Source organism: Sorex fumeus, unplaced genomic scaffold (assembly GCF_029834395.1).
Source record: "Sorex fumeus unplaced genomic scaffold, SorFum_2.1 ptg000048l, whole genome shotgun sequence".
In the NCBI taxonomy this organism is placed as follows: Eukaryota; Metazoa; Chordata; class Mammalia; order Eulipotyphla; family Soricidae; genus Sorex; species Sorex fumeus.
In genome coordinates, this window is record NW_026606105.1 from 6,031,488 (window position 1) to 6,046,227 (window position 14,740).

At 39.4% G+C, this 14,740-nt stretch overlaps 1 protein-coding gene across 1 annotated transcript in view; it reads right to left on the bottom strand.

The window, feature by feature from the left end:
* The window catches only part of MGAM (maltase-glucoamylase), a 271,108-nt gene extending 269,776 nt beyond the window's left edge, over positions 1–1,332 (bottom strand). Inside the window, 2 exon segments of the mRNA XM_056123959.1 lie at positions 546–651; positions 1,291–1,332. Coding sequence (XP_055979934.1) covers positions 546–651; positions 1,291–1,332 — 148 coding nt within the window.
* Positions 1,333–14,740: the final 13,408 nt, after the last annotated feature.

Genomic DNA, 14,740 nt, shown 5'->3' on the forward strand with positions numbered 1-14,740 from the left:
AGTAGAACCAAAGGAGACTGAAATTTATATAATTCCTTTCTCCCAAGTAATTTGGGAGTAGCGGTCAGTTTAAGTACAAAAATGTATTAAGAATATATACTCTTTTTTTATTTATTTAGTCATAGTCAAGTTGCAAAGTTATTCATTATTGGGTTTCAGGCATACAAGAACCCATTCTTCTTAAGTGGTAAAGTCCCAATGACTCTAAACTAGTAGTGTGTAGTAAAAAAGAAACAAAGTAATAAATAGATAAAATCACATTTTATCAGAGTTGTAAAGTCATTTCAGAATCAACTCCTTCTCTCTGTAAGTTAGAAACTTGGGAACATAAAGGCCACGAAGTTTGCCCAGGGTTACAAAGGTAAGTAAGTCCAGAGTGGGCAATAGATCACATTTCTGAATTCCCGAGAAGGTGATCTTGATGTCAAATAGATTATAGTTCTTATTATCATGGGCAGGCACCTGCCTGTGCCAAACCTTCGCTCTGCAGCCCAAGGGGCCATCCTCTGAGTATCTGACCTCCCGTTCCTGCCAATACAGCCTACCTGCATTTGTGTTTTTCACAGGCCCCTCCATTTGATAGCCATGATTCTTAGAATAGTAGCACCAAGGAATTTTGATGTCCCCTTCAGCGTTCCAGCAACAACCACGCTGTATACAGATGGGCTGAAATAAGAGACTAGTTAAGGAACTGCATGAATTGGTAGATTCCACTTATAAATTAAACTTATCATTTATAAGTACATTTTAATGACACAGTATCATTACCCACGTTTTACAAATAAGGGAACTGATACTTGGAAAAATTATGATTTATCACTCAAGTCAGAGTTTGTACTCATAGCTGATGGTTTTTAAACCACCATCCTTCCTTGCTACTGTTATTTTTAATAGGGATTGTAACCAATTTCATATATGTCAGCACAATAAAATTGAGAAATTAATTTAACATTCCAAAATGAAATAGTTATAGCACCAATAACCCTAAATTACAAGTAGAATTTCATTTTTAATGGTTGGGCTTCTTAGACTTCTTCGTCAAGATCATGAACGATCGGTTTGAGGCTCTTCATGTTCCCGGAGTGAACAGATGCCATTGGGCTACACTAGCACGCGACAGGGACAAATGGAGACGTTACTGGTGCCCGCTCGAGCAAATCGACGACTAACAGGAAGTTAAGTGATTAAGTGAATGGTTGGGCAGCATAAAAATGTTTAAGTTTATTCATAAACCTTGAAATCAAATCAATTTTACACAGACTTTGAAACGAAGATGCATATCTTACATACATAATCTATATTGATGCTGTCCAACAAACACTGTCCTCCCATTGTTCATTGATTTTGCTCGAGCGGGCCCAGTAACGTCTCCATTGTGAGACTTGTTGTTACTGTTTTTGGCATATTGAAGATGTCCCGGGGAGCTTGTCAGGCTTTGCCGTGTGGGCGAGATACTCTCGGTAGCTTGCCAGGCTCTCCGAGAGGGTCGGAGGAATCGAACCCGGCTCAGCCGGGCTGGCCGTGCACAAGGCAGACACCCTTCCACTGTGCAGTCACTCCAGCCCATTACTTTTTATATTGACATATACATGAGTGTATATATATGTACATATATATATACATCTCTGTTCTTTTATCTCTGTATAGATTATATATTGATATTTACAGATACAAATCTATATATCTATAATCTAAACTCCTACCAAGGCAGAGAGTAATTGTTATTTGAAACAATAGAAGACTCTAGTTCTTAAAGACTAGGTCTTCACCTTACACCATAATTTAAGACAAAATCAAAGAGAAACTGAAATGAATGCAATCTCTTTCTCACAAGTAATCTCGGAGCAGTAATCAGGTTAAGTACAGAAAAGTACAAAGAACCAGCTCTTCATGAGTGTGAGCAAGTTTAGTAATTCTTAACTCAGAATGTAGAATGTAGTTTAGCAACTATAGAATTTAGTAAAAAGAATTTGACCTTGCTCATTAGATTACATTGGACAAACTGGCAGGCTACTGAATGTAACCTGCCCACATGGCAGAGTCTGGCAAACTCCCCGTGGCGTACCCAATATGCCAAATACCAGTAACAATGATGGGGCTCATTCTCCTAAAGAGCCTTGAATATAATCTCAGGGTTAGGATGAAGGAGACGTTACTGGGGCTTGCTCGAGGCAATCGACGAATAACATTAGATTACAGGAAAACCTTGTCTCTTGCTTGTTCTCTTTCACTTGCTCTCTTGCAGTCCTCACCCACACATGGGGCTGTATCAAGGAGGAGCCCACAGGAAGTGAAGGGCCCTCTGACCAAGAGCCCATGAGGAATTGAGTCCTTCAGTCCAACAACCCTTGAGTAACTCAGTGACATCTAACAGGGATCAAACAGGAGCCTCCCAAGGGGTCCCCGGAGACTCCTTGATTGTAGTGTTCAACAACTCTTACCCAAAAGCACCAGCTCAACAAAGATTGCATCTCCAACCACAGAAACCGGGAGAGATACGTTCAGTCACTCAACTTGGGGGTCACTTGTTACAATAGCCCAGAAAGATACTTTTGTTCACAGAGTGTAGGATAGCATTGATTTGTCCTTGCTGCCTTGCCACAGGGAGCTTAGTTTTGGGGGGTTAGTCCCATCACAGTGCTCCCATTCCTCTGTGTTTATCTGTAACCTCTTTGTGCTCTACTTCCCCAACCAGTCGATTAATTCTGTTAATTTGCAAATATTGCCTTTCTCTTCTCCTTAAGCCTTTTGCATAGTTAATTCAGAGCAATGCCCTTTTTGTATGGACACAGGAAGACTATGCTATGCTTTTGTAACTTGGGAGTTAATTGACTCCAAATAAAATTCACTCTTGGGCATCTTTTTTCTCCACTTAAGCCTCAGTTTCCCTTGCATCCTAAGACCCCAAAAGCAGGGTCTCAACAAGGAACTGGGTGACCCAGGGCAAGCTGTGAGCTACTCTGGCATCGAAATGGGCCAAGTCAAAGTGACATAATACTTAACTATAAGTTAAGAGCATGGTCATGAACAAACTCTGTCATGATTTGTTACTTACAAAAAAGTAACAGCTGGATTAGGACCCTGCTAGGGTTAGGAAAGATTAATCTGGCCTGAGCACTGTAGTCTAAGATCTATAGCGAGATGTCCTCAGGAGATCCACCCTCCAAACTGAATGTATCTTTTACTATGTCTATACAAAATAACTATTATTAAGAAGTAGAATTACGATGTTAATTAACTTATTGGGCTAAGGAAAGGAGAAAGACCCCTAAATAGTATTTTGCCCCTTGAGCAAAAGAAGGGCTTTCATATGTTGATTGTGTTACCGAATGGGGTGTAGTGACTACCTCCAATGCTGGGAGATGGCGAGAGACTAGAGAGAGACCAGGGCAGTGAGAGGGAACATGGAGAGACTAGCATGCTGGACAGGAGGAGACAGGAATGAGGGGCAGTGTGAGACTAGAATGGGGAATTTAGATTGGAACAGGATCATGGGGAGAACAGAATAAACGGCAACTGATCACCAACCAGCCTGGCTCTCATCTCCTTCTTTATCTGCCCATGGCATCAGCTGACCCGTGTCGGGGAGCAACCCAAGACCACCAAACGCAGGTGGCGAGAGAGCCACAGCAGGTTTTCCTAGCCACCTGGAGATTACACAACAGAGGAAGGACCTGAGACCTACAGATATAAAAGTCCACACAGGTGAGGTGAATGTCAAATATTCCTTAGTTAGTAAGAGGCCAGAGACCAAAGCTGAGTTCTTGTAACCTGAAAGTTCTTGTAACCTTTTCCTGGTTGAGTTCTGATGAGCACATTTTCAGCAGGATAAATTTTGACAAAATTAAAAAAACCAGAAATTTGCATGACTATTTGAACAATCAGATTTCATCAAAGGCTAGTTTTTTGCAGCAATAACCATAAGGAGGAGAAAATAACCATGTTTTTCTGCAATGACACCACCATGAGACCAGCTTTAATGACGCATTCAATGTTCATCAGTAGTTACTAATTTTTCCTTTCCAAACTCACTCAGTTAAGACTTCAGTGTTTTCTGATACCAAAAGCAGACAGAGATACCACAAAGAAAGAGAACTACAGGCCGATATCCCTGATGAACACAGATGCAAAGATCCTCAAAAAAACTACTAGCAAATAGAATCCAACTACTCATCAAAAAGATCATACACCATGACCAAGTAGGATTCATCCCAGGGATGCAAGGATGGTTTAACGTTCGGAAATCAATCAACATAATCCATCATATCAACAAAAGAAAAGATAAAAAGCATATGATCATATCAATAGATGCAGAGAAAGCATTTGACAAGATCCAGCACACTTTATGATGAAAACCCTAGCCAAAATGGGTACAGAGGGGACTTTCCTCAACATAGTTAAAGCCATCTACCACAAGCCTACAGCAAGTATCATCCTCAATGGGGAAAAACTGAGAGCCTTCCCTCTAAGATCAGGGATGAGACAAGGATGCCCACTCTCTCCACTGCTGTTCAATATAGTACTGGAAGTACTTGCAATAGCGATTAGGCAAGAAAAAGATATTATGGGCATTCAGGTAGGAAAGGAAGAAATCAAGCTCTCACTATTCGCAAATGATATGATACTCTACTTAGAGAACACAATAACCTCCACCAAAAAACTCTTAGAAACAATAGACTCGTATAGTAAGTTTGCAGGCTATAAAATCAATACCCAAAAGTCCATGGCTTTCCTATATGCAAACAGTGAGAGAGAGGAAAGCTACATGAAAAAAACAATCCCGTTCACAATTGTGCCCCAGAAAATCAAGTACCTGGGAATCAGCTTAACTAAGGAAGTAAAGGACCTGTACAAAGAAAACTACAAAACGCTACTTCAGGAAATAAAAGAGGACATGAGGAAATGGAAAGATATCCCCTGCTCATGGGTCGGGAGACTTAACATTGTCAAAATGGCAATACTACCGAAAGCATTGTATAAATTCAATGCAATCCCTATAAGGACACCCATGACATTCTTCAAAGAAATGGAGCAAACACTCCTGAAATTTATATGGAACAATAAGCCCCCACGAATAGCTAAAGCAATTCTTGGGAAAAAGAAAATGGGAGGAATCAACCTCCCAAACTTCAAAGTGTACTACAAAGCAGTAATAATCAAAACAGCATGGTACTGGAACAAAGGCAGAACTTCAGACCAGTGGAACAGGGTTGAATACACTGACATCTCCCCTCAATCATAAAAAGGTAAAGGCCCTCCCGTTGATCGTCGATTTGCTCGAGCGGGCCCAGTAACGTCTCCATTGGAGACTTTGTTGTTACTGTGTCTGGCATATCGAATACTCTCGGTAGCTTGCCGGGCTCTCCGAATAGCTTGCCGGGCTCTCCGACAATCATATGATCATCTAATCTTTGATAAAGGTGCAAGAAATGTGAAGTAGAGTAAAGAAAGCCTCTTTAACAAATTGTGCTGGCATCACTGGACGGCTCCATGCAAAAAAATGGGCTCATAACTCTGCCTAACACCATGTACAAAAGTAAGATCAAAATGAATTAAAGACCTCAACATAAGACCAGAAACAATAAGGTACAGTGAAGAAAAAGTTGGAAAAACCCTCCATGACATTGACGCTTATGGTATTTTCAAAGATGCCATGCCACTGGCCAAGCAAGTAAAAACAGAGATAGATAAATGGGACTATCTTAAACTAAGACGCTTCTGCACCTCCAAAGAAACAGTGACCAAAATACAAAAACAGTCTACAGAATGGGAAAGGATATTCGCCCAATACACATCTGACAAGGGGTTGATAACAAGGATATACAAAGTACTGGTTGAACTCCACAAGAAGAAAACATCCAACCCCATCAAAAAATGGGGCAATGAAATGAACAGAAACTTTCTCAAAGAAGAAATCCGAATGGCAAAAAAGCACATGAGAAAATGCTCTACATCATTAATCATCAGGGAGATGCAGATCAAAACCACAATGAGATACCATCTCACACCTCAGAGACTGGCCCACATTCAAAAGAACAAAAGCAACTGATACTGGCGCAGATGTGGCGAGAAAGGGACACTCCTTCACTGTTGGTGGGAATGCCGACTAGTTCAGCCCTTTTGGAAAACAGTATGGACGTTTCTCAAAAAATTAGAAATTGAGCTCCCATTTGACACAGCGATACCACTCCTGGGAATATACCCCAGAGAGGCAAAAATGTGTAGTCGAAGTGACATCTGCACTTGTTTGTTCATTGCAGCACTCTTTACAATAGCCAGAAACTGGAAGAAACCTGAGTACCCAAGAACAGATGACTGGTTAAAGAAACTTTGGTACATCTACACAATGGAGTACTATGTAGCTCTTAGAAAAGATGAAGTCATGAAATTTACATACAAGTGGTACAATATGGAAAGTATCATGCTAAGCAAAATGAGTCAGAAAGAGAGGGATAGACATAGAAAAATTGCATTCATCTGGGGGCTATAAAGCAACAAAATATGAGATCAATACCTAAGAATAGCTGAGATCAACACCAGGAGGATTACTCCATAGCTTAGAGGCCAGCCGGATATTCTAGGGGAAAGGGCAGTTCAGATAGAGAAGGGAACACCAAATGAAAGGTGTTTGGAGGATCCTCCCAGGAGGGGAAACGCATGTTGAAAGTAGACTATGGACTGAACATGATTGCCACTCAATGCCTCTTTTGCAGACCACAACACCCAAAAGGAGAGAGAGAACAAAGGGGAATGTCCTGCCACAGAGGCAGGGTGGGAGGGGGGGTGGGGGGAAATGGGCACTGGTGGAGGGATGGGTATTTGATCATTGTATGACCGAAACTCAAGCACAAAGATTTGTAAATCTACAACTGTACCTCATGGTGCTTTATTAATAAAAAAAAAAAAGAAAAGATGAAGTCATGAAATTTACATACAAGTGGTACAACATGGAAAGTATCATGCTAAGCGAAATGAGTCAGAAAGAGAGGGATAGACATAGAAAGATTACATTCATCTGGGGGATATAAAATAACAAAATATGAGATTAATACCCAAGAATAGCTGAGATCAACATCAGGAGGATTACTCCATAGCTTAGAGGTCAGCCGGATATTCTAGGGAAAAGGGCAGTTCAGATAGAGAAGGGAGCACCAAATAAAGAGTGTTTGAAGTATTCTCCCAGGAGGGGAGATGCATGTTGAAAGTAGACTATGGACTGAACATGTTTGCCACTCAATGCCTCTTTTGCATACCACAACACCCAAAAGGAGAGAGAAAACAAAAGGAAATGCCCTGCCACAGAGGCAGGGTGGGATGGGGGGGAGGAATATTATCCATGGTGGTGGAAAATGGGCATTGGTGGAGGGATGGGTATTTGATCATGGTATAACCGAAACCCAAGCACAAAAATTTGTAAATCGAAAACTGTACCTCATGGTGTTTCACTAATAAAAAAAAGACTTCAGTGTTTTATTACAAAGAAAGGGGAATGTGTTAATAAAGATGTTAAAGAAAATGATTTTTGCTTACATCCCAGAGAGAAATTATTTCTTCTATGAACTGGGAAAAAAATCAAAGAGTGGCCAAACAGCTTGATAAAAGGTTTATTGTTATTGACTCACATCAAAACACCAGTCTTCATCATGGAGCTAAGCAGTAGTGAGAAGTGGGAAGTTAAGCAGAGTTTGGGGCATAAAAAATTAAAATGGGTGTTGAAAACAAGAAAAATAGTTATAGCAAGAAGCTATCAAGATGATAAATAAAGGTACATGAAAATAATTAGACCCAAGGCACAAAATTCCCTTTAAGTTGGACAAGAATTACAACTTAAGTGAAACTAGCAAAATAATATAGAATGTGGTATGATCTCCAATACAGTATTGAGGTGAAAGCAGCAGAAAAAATTCTCTAGTGTGTGAAATAAGGGTAAAAATGCTTAAGGGTTCCAGAGTGGAATATAAATGTTTCAGAAAAAGTGTTTGAAAGTTCCACTCCAAAGTGAATGTGACAACAAAAACTATCAAAAGAGCCTATCATTTTTGCAATTCCATGATTCCCAAATCTTGCTTATATCTACCATAAGTATTCAGAGAACATTGGCCAGGACTTGAAAGATAACTAAAATTTAAATTATGCTTTCACAACAACTTAATGAAATTCCTTTGATTTAATGAAATTCCTGGAACACGGTCAGCAGCTAATTTTGCTAGCGAGTGAACTTTCCTGAGCATACTCTCATTTCACTGATAAGAATTGGAGAGTTTGCAAGCAAATAGTGATTAGGTTATGACATTTTTCAGAAGCAAAAACTGGGCAGTTCCTAGTGCATAAAATCAGGCTGCCTTAACATGCTGCGACCTAGTGGTAAAACCATCAGTTTAAGGTATAAAACAAAACCAAGGTTTGATCCAGAGCTCTGTAGCTTACTGCTCTTCCTAAACGATGTTTCTCAACTAATGCTGTGCGAACACAGAGTCATTTTGAGGGTGGTGACTCACAGCAGAAAGCAATATACTCTGATATATTATAAAACTTGACCCATTAATCATGCACTGATAAGAAAATGGAATTTGGAAAAAGATATCATAGGCTAAAGGTAAAGGTAAAGGTAAAGGCCCTCCCGTTGTTCATCGATTTGCTCGAGCGGGCCCAGTAACGTCTCCATTGGAGACTTTTGTTGTTACTGTGTTTGGTATATCGAATACATCACGGGTGGCTTTGCCAGGCTCTGCCGTGCAGGCGAGATACTCTCGGTAGCTTTCTGGGCTCTCCGAGAGGGGTGGAGGAATGGAACTCGGGTCGGCCATGTTGGCTGCGTGCAAGGCAAACGCCCTACCACTGTGCTATCGCTCCAGCCCTCATAGGCTCATAGGCTCATAGGCTAATATATAATAACTAGATGATAGTGTCTATTATCAGAGATGACAAAGGTTCTAATAATATAAACCTTTCAAATACTACTATAAAGATGATTATTAGCATTGTAGCAATCTACATGGAAACATGCACTTGCTAGTTGTTCTTAGCGTAGCCATTTACACGGGATTACACAGGGTCTGTGGGCTTTTCTAATCATTTATCCCGGTTCTCCCAAGTTGTCGTGCACAGTTTAATCTTGAAAATCAAAAGGTTGTAAATGATCCACCAACTCTTTCCTGAACTACATTTCTGGAATTTACACTAAACTTTGGACCCCTTGTCACCAGTGGATCTTTTAGCTCTGAAATCGTGAACAAAGGGCTCCATCAAGGAAACAGAAAGAGATGGGTTCTTTCAGAATGCCCAGATTTGGAATAAGTATAGAACTCTCCCTATTATATCTGTGTGGGAAGATGCCCAAGTAGTGTTCCCCAAAGTGGGTAATAGCGGCCCCTGGAGAGTACTGGAATGATGGGGATGAGAGTAGTCATGGGTACAGTTTGGAGGGTGCTTTCTGTTTGTTAATCTCAGGAGGATTTGGGGATTGGGGGGTTACTGAGAGATTTTTTAAGGCTCAAATTAGTTTGAGAAGTATGGTCTAAGTGAAGCAATAGAATGCAAAGAAAAATAACTAAGAAGCAAAGAGATAGTCCAGTGGCTAATACACTTGTCTAGCACTTGGTCCACCCAGGATTCGATCCCAGTATCCCATGTGGTTCCCCCATGAGTTATTACTGATTGCAGAGCCAGGAGTAACCACTGAGTATAGTATGTAGTAGCCCAAAAAACAAAAGAAAAAAAGAAAATTAACTAGTTTCCTATCGACTAGTTCCTAGTACACTCTGACAGTTCAAAGTTTGGCATGAGAGTAGATCAAATATCTCCTGATTTAGTTAGCCCAACACTCTGTGTAAGTATAAAATATCTATATCACAAATTCCAAACCTTGACAAAGTAACACTTTAAAGGACCACTATTCTCAAACTCCAACCTTACTGTCATATTTCTGTTCCCCACCTAATATTTTGGTTATCCATAATGAATCATTACGTGACATATACATCTCTTATTTCTTTTTTTTTTTCCCCTTTATTTTATTTTATTTTTTTTAAAGTTGTAGATTTACAATTTTTTGTGCTTTGGTTTCAATTATACAATGATCAGATACCCATCCCTCCACCAGTGCCCATTTTCCACCACCATGGATAATATCCCTCCCACCCCCATCCCCCCATCCCCCCGTCTCTGTGGCAGGGCAATCCCCTGTGTCCTCTCTCTCCTTTTGGGTGTTGTGGTCTGCAAAAGAGGCATTGAGTGGCAAACATGTTCAGTCCATAGTCTACTTTCGACATGCATCTCCCCTCCTGGGAGGATCCTCCAAACATCCTTTATTTGGTGCTCCCTTCTCTATCTGAATAGCCCTTTCCTCTAGGATACCCGGCTGGCCTCTAAGTTATGAAGTAATCCTCCTGGTGCTGATCTCAGCTATTCTTGGGTATTAATCTCATACTTTGTTACTTTATATCCCCCAGATGAATGCAATCTTTCTATGTCTATCCCTCTCTTTCTGACTCATTTCGCTTAGCATGATACTCTCCATATTGTACCACTTGTATGTAAATTTCATGACTTCATCTTTTCTAAGAGCTACATAGTACTCCATTGTGTAGATGTACCAAAGTTTCTTTAACCAGTCATCTGTTCTTGGGCATTCAGGTTTCTTCCAGCTTCTGGCTATTGTAAAGAGGGCTGCAATGAACAACATCTCTTATTTCTGCCTCTGTTATATATATGTGTGTGTTTGTATACATATATACACACATATATATGCATATATAAATAAATATATATATCCGTCATTCCATTGGTCAAAATCCTATTTATTTTTCCAGACTGTCATTTTCTCTTTTATATTGTGATTACCAATTTCTTTGATATTTTTGAGATCTTTATTTTATATGTTTGCAAATTATTTGGTTGGCAAAGCTCTACTAGTGGAATTTATGACAAGGAAAATGAACTTAATCAACCCCATGGCCCTCTTGATAACCTCTGTGATATTTGTCCCCATACTGACGTGGACTTCTACCCCTAGAAGAGAGAGGATATAAAGAAAAGGAAATGAAGGTTTTTTGTAATATGACCTTTGGGCAGACCAAAATAACAACTCTAAAAAATATTGGGCATCATTGCAGCCTCTTCACAAGGATGGCTGTAGAGTTACATGGGTCAGCACTGCTGTGCCTGATAGAAACTTGCTGATGTATCTCATAAAGCATCATTCAGAAAGCTGCACTTGGTCTTTATTCTCAACAAGAAATGTGACTGATAGTGTATGTGTGGTGCATATTACAATCACAATATCTAGCTGGATTTCAACATATTATCAATAAACACTGTGCTACATGGTAGTCTAGAGAAGCTGCCACAGAGCCAGCACCTAGCCTATGAACCTGAAACTACTGTTTACCTATTAGCAAAACAAAATTATGTAGATGTTGGGACAAAGGTTTAAGATAGATAGAATAAGGAGAAAGGCAGAATTGGCAGACAAGAGCGGCAAAACCTATTTCAAGGTTTTTCAAACTGTATTCCAAGCCTTTTTCTGAGTTGGAGAACCACTGAGGCAAGGCTCCAGGGTGCCCAGTCTCTGCTTATGGAAATATCCCTTGAGCTAAACCCACTTTAAAAAAACTTTTGTCCCAGTATACAGAGAGTTTTTGATATGCAAAAGTTTAGCTGGGTTAGATTAGTACAGATAGGCAACTGTCTATAGAATGCCACCATTGTTTTTCTAAAGATCAAAGTATTGAATGTGAAAAGAAGTTGAAGTTCTCAGTCCACCCCACATTTCTGTCTCTTATTTGTCATTTTTCTTGATCCCTAGTAGTTCTTCTGCTTCAACCCTATTCTCCAGGACTATAGGCCTCTAGCAAATATCTAGCTGGAAATTCAGCAAATTATCAAGATGGAAGTAATAATCCAAATGCATGCAAATCTTTAATCTATTGCCTATTACTTTCTTCCTCCCAAAAAACAATTCTCAAAACTTTGTCCTGATTTAAAATTAGCTTGACTTTCTGTCCATGGATTTTTTGTTTTAGAACCTAGATAAATCAAGTAAATATGAAAGAAGAAGGAGAGACAGACAACAATAAACAGGCAGTTTCGGGGGAAAAATGACTAGTAACCAAGTAGTGATGACAGAAAAGACACCCTGTTTTAGTATAAATCTGACTTTTGTATGAGACATTTTTCTATGGGAAACTTATGGTTTAAATATAATTCAGAATTATTGGTGAACTGTGCTTTTTGTTTGTTTGTTTTTTACAAAGTCTATGTACACAAGGGAATTTTCCAACTCTTCCTTTTATACTACCAAGCAAGTATGGATGATACCTCTGTGGGAGTCTGGTCAAGGATGCAGCTGATCCGATTTTCTTTGTTTACTGCTGCACACATGGTAGCATCTGGAACTTCACCTAAAAGCCAGTGTGAAATAATAATTAGACAGATATCAATATCAAGCATTCAATATTCCCACAGTTTTCAATATTCCCACAATATTCCCAACACCTTTGACTGTATGCACTCCACAAATGATTGAGTTTCCTTCACTCTGAGATCCTGAAATGCAAACATTCACTCTATAAGGACTCTGTTTGCTTCTATTGACTGTAGGTATGCCTGTATCATTCCCTAAAAACAAGATCATTCCCTACAAGACAGTGTCTACAAGATCAAGCATTTGACTCCACCATTAGCTTGGGAACCCTCCAAAGGAAAAAAAAAACAATTATCTCTAATTCAGGACCCAACAAACTATGGTCTTTTTTTCTAATTTTTTAACTTTATTTTTAAATATGTGTCCTTAGGCCTAAGCCACATGAGGTATTTTGCAGGTGTTTTGTGGTGGTGGGGTGAACTTGGGGCCACACTTGGCCACCCTCAGGGCTTACTCCTGGTTCTGTGCTCAGAGGATCATATGCAATAATAGACACTGAACCAGAGTTTGCCATATGCAAGATTAGCACCATCACCCCTGTACTCTCTTCAGCCCAGTTTTTATTTTTTTAATGCATTGTCTATAGCTGCTCTTTCCCTATTAGGGGAAAATTGGATGGTTAGGACAGAAACTCACAAAAGCTAAGGCCTTAGGTATCTGGTTCTTTACCAAGACACCTGAAGGTGTTGCTCTGCCCTTCTCTACCCCCTGTTCTGGTCCTTTTCTATCTCCATCTGTTGATTTATACATGAAGAGGAGGATGTTGCCTTGAATGTTTCTCTCTAATCCTAAGAACCTAATTTCTGCTTGCTTTGTCATTGAGCTATACTTTTGAGGGAGAACATTCTGATGGAAATGTAGTCTCTGTGACAAAAATTGTAGAGAACAATAACATAGACATTGACAGCTAGATTTCACCAAGGAACTTTAATTGGATTTAAGAAGTGATCAAATAGAAAATACAGGTTGATTGTGTACTACCATCAGGAAGAGAGTTTTCTTTAAAGAGTTCTCCAATAGCTAATAGAAGCGTTCAGACAAAAAAAAGAATGAGGGTTCGAACTGGTTTTCTCTTCATTTGGCTTTCTAGTTCAAAGTGGTGGATTGAAAAAGCCCACATGGGGACTGGTTTCTGCCTAAAATGAAAATTCCATCTTCAGGATTATAAAATGTTCAGTTGAATCATTTTTTAGTCAATCTAACTTCTCACAAATGAGAAGGTTGCATAATCTGGGGTCGAGGGGACAAGAAAGGAGGAAATTCCCGGCACAGAATGATCCTGAAGGTATGGGTTCATCTGTTCTTAGATGAATCTCAGTTAAGTCGTGAGTAACTCAGCAAAACTCATTTTATTTATTTTTTTAGCATAACTCATTTTAGAGTGAAACGGTTCAACAAACTTTTTGATTCTTTGTACACACACACGACACACACACATACAACAAAACAACAACATATTTTTCTTTCATATTGTTAGTTGTTAATCTTAATAGAATTAAAATTTTTCATTGAAAATCAACAAATGATTTCAAGAATTGTTGTGAAATCATGTATCAGGCTAAGTGGGAAGAGAGTCAGGACTTAGACTAACTACAGTGAATGCTTCTTGTAGAGGCGCTGCTCACCAACATACATGTACATCTATGCACTCTATGTACATCTATGGACAACACACACATGTACATCTATGCACTCTTGCCAATACAAAAGCATCATTTCCTTGTGATGGTTCGCTTGTGATGGATGAAACATTTGCTCTGATAAGAGTGACCACAGAATCGAAAAGACTGGAGTTCTTGGGTTGTTTTTTACCTGGTGATTCAGATACAGAAGAGCCATCTCTGAATGAAAACACAATTAGAGGAATCGTGACAATAAACAGTAAAAGCAGAAGAAAAGTGAGCATAAGCTCAAAACTAGTGAATTTTTTCATCTTATTTCTTGCCATCTGTAAAAAAAAGAGGGAAAACAGTTTTAGTTTTGAGTTTTATTTATCATATGAGCTAGCAAGTTTCCTAAGGGAAGCTTAAATGGATAATGAAGAGGAAACAAATTATATAACAATCCACCCCCCAAACCGACACATTATCTAGATTAAAAGTCAACACTTAAAGCGTCTCATCTGGTCTTTATGTTTCTTCACTCCTTAAAGCATCTTTGTAGCTTATTAGAATCATGTTCCTTCACAAACTATATGTCCTCTGGAAAGCTTCTCAGATACTCTATGTCTATAGTCATAATGTTGACAGTCTGTCTGCTGCTACTACCTTCTAAGAGAACAGTGAGAGACAGTCTCTTACCCTACCTGAGTTACCA